At 40.7% G+C, this 17,391-nt stretch overlaps 1 protein-coding gene across 1 annotated transcript in view; it reads right to left on the minus strand.

Annotated features, from left to right (window-relative positions):
- ASTN2 (astrotactin 2) overlaps positions 1 to 17,391 on the minus strand; it is a 647,867-nt gene that overhangs the window by 308,919 nt on the left and 321,557 nt on the right. The window contains exon 6 of the mRNA XM_075835545.1: positions 4,154 to 4,321. Within this exon, the coding sequence (XP_075691660.1) occupies positions 4,154 to 4,321 (168 nt within the window). The remainder of the gene's footprint in view (positions 1 to 4,153; positions 4,322 to 17,391) is intronic.

A 17,391-nucleotide genomic window follows, 5' to 3' on the forward strand; every position in this document is an offset into this window, starting at 1 on the left:
GGAGTCCTAGGAAGTGATGATATATCCCCCACAAAGCCCTGATTTCAACATCATGGAGTCTGTCTGGAATTGAATGAAGAGATGGTAGGATTTGAGGAAGCCTACATCCACAGAACATCTGTGGTTAGTTCTCCAAGATGTTTGTAACAACCTCCAGAGTTGCTTTAAAAACTGTGTGCAAGTGTACCTTGAGTAATTCATGCTTTGAAGGCAAAGGGTGGTCACACCGAATATTGATTTGATTTACATTTCTCCCTTCTCTGTTCATTTACTCTGCATTTTGTTAATTGATAAAAAGAAACTATTAACACTTCTATTTTTGAAAGCGTTCTTACTTTGCAGAGTTTTTCCACAACTGCCTAAAACTTTTGCACAGTGCCTTGCATATATATATATATATATACAGAAATATACAAAGTCCAGCAGCACCGGCAGCGTGTGGGTGCAGGCTCTGAGGGACAGACCAAGTCCCAGATAAACAGAAGTCCAAAAATGAGCAGCAACTCCAATAGTAAGGGTGAAAAAAGTGGGTACTTTTATTGCCCGTGCAACGTTTCAACTCCGTTCACTGGAGCCTTTCTCAAGCAGAAAGGCTCCAGTGAACGGAGCTGAAACGTTGCACGGGCAATAAAAGTACCCACTTTTTTTACCGTTACTATTGGAGTTGCTGCTCATTTTTTTACTTATACACTACCGTTCAAAAGTTTAGGGTCACTTAGAAATGTCCTTATTTTTGCAAGAAAAGCACAGTTTTTTTTAATGAAGATAACATTAAATTAATCAGAAATACACTCTATACATTGTTAATGTGCTAAATGACTATTCTAGCTGCAAACGTCTGGTTTTTAATGAAATATCTACATAGGTGTATAGAGGCCCATTTCCAGCAACCATCACTCCAGTGTTCTAATGGTACATTGTGTTTGCTAACTGTGTTAGAAGGCTTATGGATGATTAGAAAACCCTTGTGCAATTATGTTAGCACCGCTGTAAACAGTTTTGCTGTTTAGAGGAGCTATAAAACTGACCTTCCTTTGAGCTAGTTGAGAATCTGGAGCATTACATTTGTGGGTTCGATTAAACTTTCAAAATGGCTAGAAAAAGAGAGCTTTCATGTGAAACTCGACAGTCTATACTTGTTCTTAGAAATGAAGGCTATTCCATGCGAGAAATTTCCAAGAAACTGAAGATTTCCTACAACGGTGTGTACTACTCCCTTCAGAGGAAAGCGCAAACAGGCACTAACCAGAGTAGAAAGAGAAGTGGGAGGCCCCGCTGCACAACTGAGCAACAAGACACGTACATTAAAGTCTCTAGTTTGAGAAATAGATGCCTCACAGGTCCTCAACTGGCAGCTTCATTAAATAGTACCCGCAGCGCAGTCACCAGATCTCAACCCCATAGAGCTGTTGTGGGAGCAGCTTGACCGTATGGTACGCAAGAAGTGCCCATCAAGCCAATCCAACTTGTGGGAGGGGCTTCTGGAAGCATGGGGTGAAATTTCTCCCGATTACCTCAGCAAATTAACAGCTAGAATGCCAAAGGTTTGCAATGCTGTAATTGCTGCAAATGGAGCATTCTTTGACGAAAGCAAAGTTTGAAGGAGAAAATTATTATTTCAAATAAAAATCATTACTTCTAATCTTGTCAATGCCTTGACTATATTTTCTAGTCATTTTGCAACTCATTTGATAAATATAAGTGTGAGTTTTCATGAAAAACACAAAATTGACTGGGTGACCCCAAACTTTTGAACGGTAGAGTATATATATATATATATATATATATATATATATATATATATGAGACAAATCAAGGGTAGGAGCAGCACAGTGATTCCTTGCCTGTTAAGGCTGGTGCTCAGCTTTCAAACAGGGAGTGACCTCTCCCTGCACAAACGTGTATCCAAAAAAGAGAGATAGAAGCAGCACTCAAAAAAACTCTGGTTTATTCATCCAGCTGGATGAATAAACCAGAGTTTTTTTGAGTGCTGCTTCTATCTCTTTTTTTTTATATATATATATATATATATATATATATATAAATATAAATATATATATATATATATATATATATATTCCCATCATATACACCAAACGTAGAGCCCAAACATGGTGTGAACCAAGCATTACTTGGGATGGGCTGTTAAGACAAATATTCTGAAGGAAGTTTAGCTGCATTTTCATGCAGGGATTTGTATCGAAAAGGCCAACACTTTTTTCTCTGTATTTATTTTGTTTTGTTTCATTGGGGCTATATAGCTTTCTTTAGTATCAGCTACACACTTGAATACATTGAATTTATTAAATATGAAAACCAGAGAAAGGTTTAACAAACTGCGCTTTTCCTCGAGGTTTAATTTGACTATATATAACTGTAAAATATTGTTATGTGAATTGGAGCCATTATCCAGCACATCATTCTGCCTACCTCACAGACATGAAAAATGTGTCCCAATCACCCAAGTCTGGCCATTATCCGGTGCAGAGTTTTGCTCGTTCAGCATTACCCTATGCATATCCATGAGCCGCTCCATAAAAAAAAGCCTGTAAATACACTCATCGACTTGCAGAATCTGATTTGTCAATCAAAAAGACAAGGTGAGTATGTGAATTTCTATGCCTCGGTATTGGTTCATACACTTCTTACACCTATTTGTTTGCAGTCAGTGGTAAATGTCACGGCAGTTTTCGCCTTAGCACTTTGCTTTTACACTACTTTATTTTTGTACTGTAGTAAGTAGGAAATGATAGATATTTCCTGTTCTTATTGCTAGTAAAAATTCCCTGCGCTATTACCTATTAGACTGTTTAGTATTTTTCAGTTCAATGTGGAGAAAATACAGAAGCAATGAAGCATTTGAAGACAAATAATATTTATTAAAAAAATATAAAAAATAACATATATATATATATATATATATATATATATATATATATATATATATATATATCCCGTATTGTTCATTAAAGTTGCAATTCAATGTTTTTTAATATATATATATATATATATATATATGGAAAACATTGCATTGCAACTATAATGAACAATAAGGAAAGCTTTGTAGAGACAAATGTACTTCTGTGAATATCTTTCTGCAAATGTATTTTGCACTTTGGTTACATTTACATCTAATCAGCCTTTAGTACATATTACATTACCGCTAATGGCACTTATATGATATTGTTGTAAGGGGAATTTTGTACATATTTAACAGTAGGGGTATGTTCACACGGCCTATTTTTGGACGTTTTTCGGGCCGTAAATGGCTAAAAACTGCCAAAATATCGGAAGCAGAATGCCTCCAAACATCTGGCCATTGATTGCAATGGGAAAAACTGCGTTTCTGTTCCGACGGGCTGTTTTTTTACGTGGCCGTTTTGAAAAACGGCCGCGTAAAAACACGGCCGCGAAAAAGAAGTGAATGTCACTTCTTGGGACGTTTTTGGAGCCGTTTTTCATAGAATCTATAGAAAACAGCTAAAAAACGGCCGTAATAAATGCTGCGAGAATCGCGAGTGGCTTAAAAAAAACGTCTGAAAATCAGGATTTTGACGTGCTTTTATGATTATTTGTCTTTAAAACCTACTATCTACCCTTTAATTTTCCGAGCAGTTTCCACTCTATGTATAATATTAAAGGCGCTGTCTCATCATAGACAATGCCTTTAATATGAGAGCTGATTATGACAGGGGAAGTGGTCGTCAGCTGCTAATTTCCCCTACAGTGGCCGCTACAAGGGAAATGCCATATTAGATATAATACATGGACAGCTTGGGTGTGTCAGCGTAAGAGATGCTGATTGTTAGCGGCTCTTCACTCTGGCACACTCACAGAGGGGGTTCCTGAGCGGGGGACACCCCTCTTATCAAGATGAGTCCTTTTGAGTCTAGCTGTCGCACACCTAGCACTTCCTACTCTGGTATTTATTTGGTACTTTATTATTACTGTATCATTACATAAGAACTATCAGTATATTTACTGCTTACCATTAATCTAATAAAGGTTAATACATATGAAACACAAAGGGGAATAGTTGCATTAGAACAATTTATAAGCACTCATAGGGTCTGTACAGTAATATCTGAGAAGACATGCCCCGGGCATCATGTATTATGAATATCACTCTTATTAAGGTCAAACCTTGACTCACCTGTTTCTGGGTCGCAAATCTGCTCACAAGCATCTATTGTTCTTTGGCCACAGAGATCCCGTACCCATGGAGAACTGGCATTTGATTGATAGTAGAGGAACAGCTGGGCAGGGTTCACCCAGTTTGATGCGTCAAGAAAGCTTCCTTCACTAATCACAAAGCTGCTCCCTGCAGATGAAACAAGAGTGATCAAAAACTTCATATGAAGTCTATTTATATCAAAAGACCATAAAACGAGTAGATTGGTCTATGTATTCAGCGTTGAATTTGTAATAACTTTTTGAATTATCATAGCACAACATAGGTATCTACAGTCCTAGTTATCTTGTATTTAAAAGATTTTCTTAACTTTTTTTCACAGTACATAGTCGATTTTGCTGCGATCTGACCAAAAATTTTCCCAAATCATGAGACCAAATATAGAGATCATATGTAGACCTGTTTACAACCTTTTTTTGTACCATCGCTTTATCCCTCATTTAGCAAGGTAAAGATTAGCAGAGCTTTTCATTAATGGTACTAAGTGTAGGTTGACCTTTGGCGAGCCGAAGGTGAATCCACACTTGATATTGCATATACAGCAGTCCCTTGATATACTTCTATTACTGGAATGACTTCCTTCAGGAGTACAAGTGATCTAATAATATCCTAGGAAGGCTATGGGGAATGTAAAGATATTACAAAAGCTTGTGTGTGTTGTACGCATGAAAATATAGTGATTTTAACAGTGATGTATTAGCAGATTTGGGCTTTGTTCATACTAGGTTGTCACTATCTGCAGATGTCCCACATGTCCTTATTCATCATTTTTTACAATAGGTGGATGTTAGTAGCTTGTTTCCCAGATTTTAGAATTAAACTAGTCATTGCGTGTGTCATCCAGCTGAATTTCTTTATTTTGAACTTCTGTGCACCATTTAACGTCTTCTGCCTTGTCATCGAGAGATGTCCAAAGATACTATCAGTAGGAGCCCATGAGCGGAAAACATCCTCTATTAGCGTCGCCCCTCAATACTAAATTACATTCAATGGGCTGTCCATGTAATAGAAAACAGACCTGGTCCTCCAGAGCAAGAGGTGCCCTTTGTAGCCACTCTCTTAGACACATTTTATAAATCATGGACGTAGGTCCATGTGTTGAGATTGATAATGTGCTGCTCTTTCCTACTTATATCATTGCCCTGCCATGCTTTCCACAATACTTGCCTCTTGATCTCTGCCATCTCTACTAAAGTATTCTAAGGCTACATTCACATGAACGTGGCCAACCTCAGACGTGAAAAACTACAGTTTTTCACATCCGAGGTGCACCCGTGCGGGACGCATTATCACGCCTCCCCCATAGACTAGAGTCTGTGGAGGGATGCGTGAAAACGCAAGAAAGTAAGACATGTCCTAATTTTTTACTGACCCTTCACACGCTCCATTAAAACAACGATCGCGTGACCGGCCCCATTGAAATACATGCGTCCTTGTGATGGGCGTTGTTTTAACGGCCGTCACACGAATGAGATACGCGCTCGTCTAAATGAGCCCTTAGTATAAGAGTTCTTAATTTTCTTCGTCCACACAATAGCAATATTTCTGCCACCATCACATTATCCCGAAGTTAATTAAATCTATCGCTTTGACTGAGCCACCTATCCTGAGAGGGAGATTTATAAAATATACTGCACAGACAGCAAAGGCAATTAATGCTTTAAAGACTCATATAATATGACAGTTCTGCACACTAAGAAATAATATGTGATCATTAAAAAGGAATTGTAGGGAAAAGTCTTGAAATGGGAAAGGCTTAATTACCTATAAAAGGAAACTCTATAGTTGTGTATAATGGTGTCTAGGCTAAACTCAATAATTATCAAGCAATATTTTGTTTTCTATATAGATATTCTTCTGTATAAGAACAATAATAAAATTCGAGTAATTGAGTGTTAAATGGCCAATAGTAATGAATTATTCTTTGGCAGAAATAATAGAAGTCATAATATGGTTGGTTGTTTGGTACGGTGGCTGTGAACATTGCTGTCTGTTAAACATTTGTCAAAACGACCTATATTTTCAATGACTTGGTATTTTTGCAAGTCGAAATATGTCACTTTAAACTCTTTAGCATTGCTAAGGCCTCATGCACACGACAGATATAATATAATTGACTATATCTTCACAGCAGTTAGACCTTCATACATAGAAGCTGCATTGCCAAAAGGAAAGACAATTTGAAATAAAAGTCAATTTGAAATTATTTTTATGAAAAAGTTAACACAGCCTTTAAAGGGATTGTCCGACGAAAATACAAACTATTATTTTAGTTTTCTGAAATGAATAAACTTTGTAATACACTTTCTGTTCCAAACCTGCATGAATTGCTGCAAAAACAGCCGCTCCGAACTTCCGGGTCTACGTGACGGGAACTGAAAACCTACGATCCATGCATGTATGGAAAAGAAAGTATGTTAAAAAGTTTATTAATTTCAGAAAAAAAAAAAGATATATATTTATTTTCGTCAGACAACCCCTTTAAGGACACAGTCTATTTTGGACTAAGGGATGTAGCGTTTTATTTTTCATTTTTTCATCTCTGCATTTTCTTGTCAAAGCCATATAAGAGCTTGTTTTTTTGCAGGACAAGAATGATTTTTGTCTTGGCTACATATAATTTATTGTAGAACTATTATTAACTTTTTTCGGGGGAAAGGTAGGAAAAAAACAGCAATTCCACTATTATTTTTTGGGTTTCATTTTTATGAAGGTCACTGTGCGATGTATGTAGTTTTTCTATAGATTTTCTACTTTTGCCTAATAATTTTTTTTTATAGACGCATTTTGTGTCGCTGCATTCCAAGACCTCTAACATTTTTTATTTTTCATCAACGGAGCTCTATGAGGGCTTATTTTTTTGCGGAACGAGCTGTGATTTTCATTGGTACCATTTTGGGTACATACTATTCTGTGATCACTTTTTATAAAAAAAAATTGGAAACAGGATAATCAAAAAACAGCAATTTTGAAAAAATGATTTTTTTTAATGATGTTATGATTGTTTGGGACAAATATATATATTTTTACACTTTTTTCAAAAATAAAGAACTTTTTTTATACTTTTTTTACCTTCTTAAAACATAGATTTTATCAAATAGGCTCAAGTTACACATTTTTGTATAGATAATCCAATATCTAACCTTCTTAATGGTCATATAATACAATGCAATACTTTTGTATTGCAATGCATTATAAGTGTCATTATAAAACTGACAGACAGCCTATTAGGGCCTAATAGTCTTCCGTGTATGGCAGACCTGGGGGCAATTGTTAGGCACCCAGCTGACATAGCAACCCATCAGTGTCCCATGATCGCGTTTGGAGGGCGGTGATGGGGTGACAGAGGGAGGTTTTCCCTCTGTTTAACCACTTAAATGCTGCAGCACTGACTGTGGCATCTAAGGGCCAGGGATCGGAGTTATCGATTAGGCCGTATTTAGACGAACGTGCGGAAACTCGGACATGAAAAATTGCAGTTTTTCACGTCCGAGTTGCCCTCGTGCTGGTCTAGTTTTCGCGGATTCCCATAGATTTGAGTCTATCAAGGGATCCGTGAAAATTAAATCAAATAGGACATGTTCTATATTTCAACAGACCCTTCACACGGTTCGTTGAAACAACGGCCATGTGAACGGCCCCATTGAAATAGATGCGTCCGTGTGACGGCCGTTGTTTTAATTGCCGTGACATGGACGTATACTATGGTCGTCTGAATTCGGCCTTACAGTCAACAGCAGTTAGACCCAACCGATTGGACATTGATGGCATATCCTAGCTGGCTGTAGTAAAACAACCATTTTAAGCTAAAAAAAAATTAATTAGCTTGAGAGAAAGAGCTACAATTTTTATATAAATGTTACCAAAAAACTGGACATCCGGTGTTTTAAAATTATTTTTAAATTGTAGGTTAATATGTGCAAAATGTCGCCTGCACACCCAGCTTATCTACTCCCATGAACCCAGCTCGGTTTCTAGATTATGTTATATTGTATATTTTCACTTCATTTTAAGATTTTTTATATTTACAGCATATTCTAACTAAGTGATAATAAAACTGAATGAGCACTTTATGACAATTTTTGACTCAAGAAATTATCCGTATTTGACTGGGTAATTTTCTTACTTCTTGAATCATCTTAAATGCTTTAATATTTGGTGCAATTTTTTTTAATTTGTTTAAGGATCAATAAAAGTGGTTTGACATTTTTAAAAATGTCAACGAAACGAAAAGACTTACTGCCTCCTCTGCATCTACTGTTTATTAATTCAAAAGAATCCGCAGTTAACCCTGATAACTGCTAACGAAAAAAGCTTGTGCTAATAAATTTACATTGTATCTAAGAAAACATTGAAAAGCATATTGTGATTCCAGCAAATAGAATGATCCTTTGTATAAAATGGATATTTTTAAAATTTTCTAATATAACTTTCTATATTAATTTGGGGCTCATTACAAAACACAGCTCTGATAACTGTTATGTAACGTCAATCGGTGCTGAACTTGTGTGTCCATCACATGACCGTGACAGATTCTCATTCACTGGAAGTAAACAATGAAGCTTTCTATTGAATGACTGCAAGCAGAGCTCTTGAGAACCATGAGAAATTGAGACAGAAAGTAAATTGTAATGTGTATAACTTTCATTATACAAAGAACAACATTTATTTCCTGAAACCAAAATACCCCTTTAGATATGGGGATCAATGTCGTTAATTGATCACTATAAATGTGTTATTGGACGTAGATTTTTTTTTTTTTACAGTTTTGTGACTTTTGTTGATTAAAGGGAACCTGTCATCCACATTATGCTGCCCAGACATGTTGATTTCAGCGGTCTGTCACTTATTTGCCAACGTGAAGACATTTCTGAGAACTTACATGGAGTGCCCGCGTTACCACAGATGATAGTGTATTCATGAGCTGTCGCTATCTCATGAAAGCAGCATAATGTGGATGACAGTTTCCCTTTAAACATACCGCCCAACTTTCAAGTATCGTAAAGAAGGACAACCGCTGCGACGCGAATAGCTCGGCAATTTTTTCCCCTTTAAAGCCACGCCTCTAATCCCACCCAATCTCCGCCCATACACACCCGGTTTAGCCCACATAGGAGAATGCTTCCATAGTGCCTCTCTACAGCATAATGCCCCCATAGAACCCCCACACACAGTATAATGCCCCTATAGCTGCCCCACTCAGTATAATGCACATTATAGCGTATATTGCCCCTATAGATGTTCCCATGCAGTATAAAGCCAACACAATGCCCCCATACAGTATAATGACCACACAGATGACCCCAAACATTATAATGCCCACACAAATTCCCCCATACTGTATAATACCCCTATAGCTGTCCCATACAGTATAATGCCCCCATAAAGTATAATGCCCCCATAACTGCCCCTATACATTATAATGACCCATACCTGCCCCATACAGCATAATGCCCAGATAGCTGCCACCATACAGTATAATGGCCACACTGATGCCTTCATACAGTATAATGCCGCCTTTGCTGCCCCCATACAATTTAATGCCACCTTAGCTGCCCCTGTACATTATAATGCCCCCTTAGCTGGCCCAAGTGCCAGTGCCCACATATAAAGTGCTAGTGCCTACATAGTGCCACAATGCCCATGTTGATAGTGCCACACACAGTGCCCATGTAGATAGCGCCAGTGTCCCCTATAGATAGTGCCCATATAGTGCCACAGTGCACATCTAGATAGTGCCACACCCCCTTGAAGATAACACCACCCCCCTGTAGATAGTGCTACCCCCCCTTGCAGACAGCGCCATTGGGGCTTCCTCTAGGAGCGGAATCCCCAGCCAGAGCACCTTAAAGTAGTCCTCGACGAGTGGGCAGTGAATGCTGAAGCAGGGAGCTGATGGTTCCTTGCTTCAGCATTTGATTCAAGTGTATCTGCGTCCTGAAGACCCATATACAGTTGACACCGAGACATACCACCGGCCGCCCGGGACAGCGGGACACCGCCTGGAATCCAGGACTGTCCCGCTAAATCCAGGATGGCTGGGAAGTATGCTTTAACGTTTATTCTTTTTGTAATCATGTTCATTGTAGTTTTTGCTGTCTAATTTATTACATTTATAGGAGGAGATTCATAAAAACGAAATTTTATACACAGCATTTTAATGTTGTTTTAGTGGCATTTTTTTTTTTACATCTTTTTTGTGCAGTTGGTGGGGAACAAAAATGGTGCCATCAGAAGTTAGTTCAAAATCCATAGTAAAATATTGGATTACCTACAAACATAATGACAGATTTGGACTATAGCTTTTAAGGTTTAGTTTTTTTTTCAACAGTTGTCACACGGCCTTTTTCAGAACAATGACGTTCTATGAGTGTATTCATACAGCATGTTCTAATTTTTGTCGTTTTCATTGGATCAGTTTTTAACGGACGTTTTTCAGAAATCAATCCTTGTGACTTCCGTTAAAAACTGATCCTGGCCCTCACAAGGTGACTCCCAGGGGACAGAGCTACTTTAAGCGCTGAGCCCAGGGAAGCCCCTGATGTCACTGTCCATATAAGGACAGTGATGTAAGGGCTTTCAACTATGAAGTCCCCGACCAGAGCATTGCAAGCTCTCTGGCTGGGGACTCCAGTCTTGAGAAAGCTTTAACGTCACTCTCCATATATGGGCAGTGACGTTAGGGGCTTTGTAATGCGAGAATCCTTGGGCAGAGCATCAGCAATGCTCTGGCCGGGGATTACGCTTACTAGAGGGAGGCCCTGATGTCACTCTCCATATATGTATGGAGAGTGACGTCAAGGACTCCTCCAGGAGCGGAATCCCCGGTCAGAGCATTGGCAACGCACTGGCCAGGAAATCCGCTCCTGGAGGAGCCTCTGACATCACTGTCCTTATATGGACAGTGACATTAGGGGCTTTGAGATTCCGGAATCCCTGGCCAGAGCGTCATATATATGGATAGTGACGTCATTGGCTCCAACAGGAGCAGAACCGCGGGCCAGAGTGTCTAAACGCTTTCTACAGGGAGGGGTGGTGTTATCTAAATGGGGTTGGCGCTATCTACATGGGCACTGTGTTGTTTTCAGGGATTGGGACAAAAAAAACAAATGGTGCTATCTAAAATGGGAGTGGCACTATCTACAGGGGGCGTGACACTATCTACATGGGCACTGTGTCACTATCTACTTGGGCACTGTGTGTGGCACTAGCTACATGGGCATTGTGGCACTATATTTGTGGGCACTATGGTACTTTATATGTGGGCACTGTGGCACTATGTGGGCACTATTCATGTGGTACTGGCACTATGTGCGCACTATTTACAGTGGGCATTGTGGCACTATCTACAGGGGCATTGCGGCACTATCTACATGGGCACTGTGGGTTGGGACAAAAAAAAAACTAATAAATGAAATGCGTCCTTTTTTTTAAAAAGACGGTCAGACAGCTAGGAAATGGATGAAAATTTGGAGAGACACTGCAAAATGGCCATGAAGAACTGACAATTGATAGGTTTTTAATGGCCCTTTTTTTTTCACTGTGGTGTGAATATAGCCTTATCAAAACGGTCTAACACTAAATTTTTCTTGTTGCCCACAGCAACCAATTACTGCACAGCTTTCATTTTTCTAGGGTAGCTTAGTTTTGATTTTCAGCTTTCTTGTAGCATTTTTGGGTTTGGGCACAACATTCTCTAGTATGGCATTTTTTTCTGGTGTTTTTCTCTACAGGCTTCTCTATAGAACTTCAAAAACGGCAGAAAAAATGCATGTACAAAATTACACTAGATTAAAAAAAATGCCACCAAAAATGCATGTAAAATAACCCATGTTAGGACCCCTGCACACGCTGCAGATTTTGTTGGAGAAATCCAAACATAGCAGAAACAACCCTATTCAGATTAATGGAACAGATTTTCAGTCGTAGAAATTTGTGCAAAAAAAAAAATATGCTGCATGTACAGGGGGACTTAGGCTTTGTTCACACAGTGCAGATTTGCTGCAGATTTTGCATGTATTTTTTTAAGCCAAAACCAGGAACGAAACCTAAGCAGAAGAAATAAATAAAGGAAGTCTATATGTCTATATTTCTACTCTCCTGGATCCAATTCTGGTTTTGGCTTAAAAAATGCATGTAAAATATGCACTGTGTGAACAAGGCCTTAGGCCGGGTTCCCACAGGTCGGATACGCTACATAAAAATCATGCAGCGTGTCCGACCTCAGCGTGTCCGACCTTGAACCCGCAGTACATTCCGTTCGAAAAATCGTACCACATTGTGGTGCAGATTTTCAAACAAAATTTCCGCTGCGGAAGAAACGCTCATACTTACCCCCACGGTGTACTCTGCGCATAGTCTGGCCTCCTACGATAATGTTGCAGGCCATGTGATGCTGCAGCCTGTGATTGGCTGCAGCGGTCATATGGGATGAAACGTCATCTCAGGAGGCTGGACTGCAGGAAGAAGGAGGGTGTTCTGGATTAGTATGATTTTTTGATTTTTTCCGGAGTTGCGATTTTTGCGGCGTAAACACTTGGCTTTCTGTTGCGGGTTTTGCATCCCCATTGAATTCAAAGGGTAAAATCCGCAACAAAAACACAACAAAAGTTGACATGATGCGGAATTCAATTTTGCACCGCAGGTCAATTAATTAACGTTTACGCTGCGTTTTTTTCCCGCAGCATGGGAATGAGATTTTCTAAATCTCATCCACTTTGCTGCTACTATAAATCCTGTGTAATTTCCGTACACGATTACATTGCGGAAATTCTGCAGCGTTTACGCTACGTGGGAACCCAGCCTTAGGGTGGATTCATGCGCGGCAGATTTTGTATCAGAAATTTTTGCGACTAAAAATTTGTTCCTGTCATTTCAATTGTGGTGCAGATTTTCGGATTTGCTGCTACAGAAAGCAGTGCCGAGAGAGAAAAAAATCATCACTTACCTCACTTTCGTCACCATAGCAAGGCATCCCGGGTCTGATCTCCGTGCAGTTGGCCTCCTGTGATGCGACTGCAGCCCGTGAGTGGCTGCATCAATCATATAGGATAAAACCTCAACCCAGGGGGCCAGCAGTGCACAGCCGGGATAACAAAGAGCCGTCGCTTTGACAACACCAGGGAGGTAAATATGGACGTTATTAAATTTAAACAGTAAAAAGTCTTTTGGTTTTTTTCTCCACAGCGTATCCGCAAAATCCACGTGTCCCCCTTTCTACATTGTAAAAGTTGAACGTGTAATAGAATGAACAGGCGGTAGAGTTAGAAATCAGAGCATGTTGCCGATTTTTGTCTGCAAAATGTTCTGCAGCATGTGGATGAGATTTTTACAAATCTCATCCACATAACAGGGACTGTAATGATGATTTTCCACATTTTAAAACGCCAAAGATCCTGCGGGAAGGAGGGCTCACAAAAACGGTCCTTTGCATAATGCTTTGAAAAAATTACGTTTTATAACTTTTTTAGTGGCCTTTAGGGTATGTTCACACGGCCTATTTATGGACGTAATTCGGGCGTTTTTGCCCCGAATCACGTCCGAAAATAGCGCCTCAATAGCGCTGACAAACATCTGCCCATTGAAAGCAATGGGCAGACGTTTGTCTGTTCACACGAGGCGTATATTTACGCGCCGCTGTCAAATGACGGCGCGTAAATAGACGCCCGCGTCAAAGAAGTGACCTGTCACTTCTTTGGCCGTAATTGGAGCCGTTATTCATTGACTCCAATGAATAGCAGCGCTAATTACGGCCGTAATGGACGCGGCGTTCAAGCGCCTGCACATGCCGGTACGGCTGAAATTACGGGGATGTTTTCAGGCTGAAACATCCCCGTAATTTCAGCCGTAACGGACGCCCTCGTGTGAACATACCCTTACTCTTGATATTTATTTTTTAACTAGAATGTAATATCTGAATAAATGAAATATCTTTATATGCTCAAATTGCGGGTCCTCTTTGAGTTCTAATGCATCACCCCTCAAATAAGACAACTTACGTGACTTACTACTCTTTCTCAAGTAGTAGTATCATGAATCTGGGGGAGCGGCTGTAAAACAGCAATTAACCGCTGGTTCAAGTACCCTAGGGGAACTAATAAAAAAGTAAAAAACAGTTAAATCAAGTTTTTTTCCAATGCTCCAAAAAAAATTAAGTATTAAAAGTTTTTAAAAATTTTTTTAAAAGTTAACATAACTGGTATTGCCGCGTCCGTAAAAGTCAGAACTATTACAATAGCTTGGTGAACGCCGTAAAAAAAGGTAATGTAAAACACCCAAATTGTTGTTTTTTGGTCACCTTAGCTCTCAAAAAATGGAATTAATAGTGATCAAAAAGTCGCAAGTTCCATAAAATGGGCGCCGTAAAAAAAGTCCCCTATCAACTACAACTATGTCGACAAAAAAATAACAATTTTATGGATTTTGGAAGGCGGGAGGGGAAAAACTAAAACGAAAAAACATGACAATTTGCCATGTTCTTAAGGGGTTAATGACCTTGGGATAAGGATTGATAATAAGGATTTTTTTCTGACGATACAAAACTTTGTAGGATATTTAAAACTCAGATTGATTGTAAAATACTACAAAATATCTAGATAAGCTAGAAGCCTAAGCAAAAACATGGAAAATAAATGTAGCATTCATGGCCGCGAGCCGTCGGGTTTACTCACCTCCCGACGCCCGCAGCCATGGATCCGTGAGCGCTGGTCCCCATCTCCTTCCTAGGAGACGCCAGCGCTCACTTCTGCTCCGTTCTGCTGTGTCCCGTAGAGTGAGCGCGCACTCAGGAAATCGTCCTCATCATCAACTGCCATGATTTCCTGGTCTATAAGAAGATACAGCCATGACTAAGAGCACAGCCTAGTGCTTGAAACGCGTAGGCTAATCTATTGCCGCATCACCACTTTGTTTTTCCTCCTGATGTTCTATTCTAAGCTCTGACAGCTTGTATTCAATAAAGTGGAAACCAAGTTTTTTCCCATTTTTGACATCATTATCGCTGGATCCTCTCTGGTTTTTTCCACTATTGCTGCCGTGTGCCGTCGCGGCTGATCCGGGCGATTACTAACACAGGAGTGTCAGATCGGTGAGCTGGAGGTTTCCTCCCATTTCCCTTTTCCTTCTATACTATTATCTATAAGAAGGCCCCTGGCCTTCTAATCCTTGCCTGAGCAGGTTTTTAGTTTTGTTAGTTTTCTCAGTCTGTCTTGCAAATGGTCCCTTAGTGTTTCCCGTTCCAGTTGTTACCCATGCCTTGTTCCCTGCTCCTGTTTCCCGTGCTGTGCCTTTAGTATCAAGTCGTGCCACGTCCGGAGGAATCCACCACATCCTGTGTCATCTGCCACGTCCGGAGGAATCCGCCACGTCCTGTGTCATCTGCTGTTGCCTCAGTTAATGGACTGCCTCTGCCTGATCCCATCGTTTCTAAAAACCAAACCGTTGAAGCTCCAGGTTGGAGTCCTTCATTCTGAACTAATTTCTTTCCTTGTTTTGCCCAAGGCCATCAATCCTGTTCCACTGGGCCTGCCTTGGCTTCGACTACATGCCCCAGTCCTGGACTGGAATTCTGGAGAGGTTCTCCAATGGGGCTCCGAGTGCCATGGTCGTTGTCTGTTGAAGATCCATCCTGTCAAGCCTCCTCTGCCTCAATCATTGGCGGGACTGCCCCCCTAGTTTGCTCAGTATGCAGATGTTTTCAGAAAAAGTGAGGATGAGACGCTGCCTCCACATCAGACTTATGACTGCCCCATTGAACTGGTTCCTAATGCCTCTCTTCCCCGTGGTTGAGTATATCCTCTCTCCTTGCCTGAGTCTCTATCCATGTCTGCCTATATCAAGGAGAATCTGGAAAGGGGTTTCATACGAAAGTCTTCCTCCCCGGCCGAGGCTGGATTCTTCTTCGTTAAAAAGAAGGACGGATCCCTTCGACCCTGCATTGACTACCGTGGTCTCAACCAGATCACAGTCAAGAACAAATACCTATTGCCACTTATAGCTGAGCTGTTTGATAGCATACGAGGAGCCAAAAAATGTTCTAAGCTAGACCTGCAGGGGGCTTATAATCTAGTCCGGATTCGCCGGGGTGACGAATGGAAGACGGTTTTTAACACCCAGGACGGGAACTACGAATATCTAGTGATGCCCTTCGGACTGTGTAGCGCTCCCGCAGTGTTTCAGGAGTTCGTTAATGATATCTTCCGAGATCTCCTCTATGTCTGTGTTGTTGTTTATCTCGATGATATTTTGATTTTCTCCCCAGATCCGACGACTCATCGGAGGCATGTCCGTCAGGTTCTACTACGATTAAGGGAGAATCATTTATACGCCAAGCTGGAGAAGTGCATTTTTGAGAAGAGTTCTCTGCCCTTCCTGGGCTACATCATCTCGGATCAAGGCCTCAAGATGGATCCTGAGAAAGTGAAAGCTGTCCTGGAGTGGCCACGTCCTCAAGGCTTAAGGGCCATACAGCGGTTCCTGGGATTCGCCAATTTCTACCGGCAGTTTATTCCTAACTTCTTTTCTCTGACGGCTCCCATCTCTACCCTTACCAAGAAGGGTGTGAACGCCAAGGTGTGGACTCCAGACGCAGAGTCCACATTTATTAGCCTCAAGAATGCCTTCACTTCAGCTTCGATCCTCCATCATCCTGATGTATCTCGGCAGTTCTCATTGGAGGTGGACGCCTCCTCTGTTGGTGCAGGTGCACTTCTTCTGTTCCAGAGGAGCTGCAAAGGAAAGGCAGTAGTATGTGGCTACTACTCAATACTTTTTTCTTCTGCTGAGCACAATTACTCTATTGGAGATCGGGAGCTGCTGGCCATCAAATTGGCTCTGGAGGAGTGGAGACATCTTCTAGAAGGCGCTGCTCACCCCATACTGATCTTCACCGACCACAAAAACCTTACCTACCTTCAGTCTGCACAACGACTAAATCCCCGTCAAGCCAGGTGGTCGCTGTTCTTCACCCGTTTTCAGTTTGTGCTCCACTACCATCCCGCGGACAAGAATGTGAGGACCGATGCCCTGTCCAGATCATTTGAGATGGAAGACACGGTGGAGTCCCTTCAGACTATCATAGACCCGTCCTGCATTGTCACTGCTAATCCTCTGCAGGTTAGAGACATCCCTCCTGGGAGGACTTTTGTTCGGTTGGCAGACAGGACAAGAGTTCTCCGCTGGGGACACAGTTCTAAACTGGC

The sequence above is a fragment of the Rhinoderma darwinii genome, chromosome 8, assembly GCF_050947455.1.
Source record: "Rhinoderma darwinii isolate aRhiDar2 chromosome 8, aRhiDar2.hap1, whole genome shotgun sequence".
NCBI lineage: Eukaryota > Metazoa > Chordata > Amphibia > Anura > Rhinodermatidae > Rhinoderma > Rhinoderma darwinii.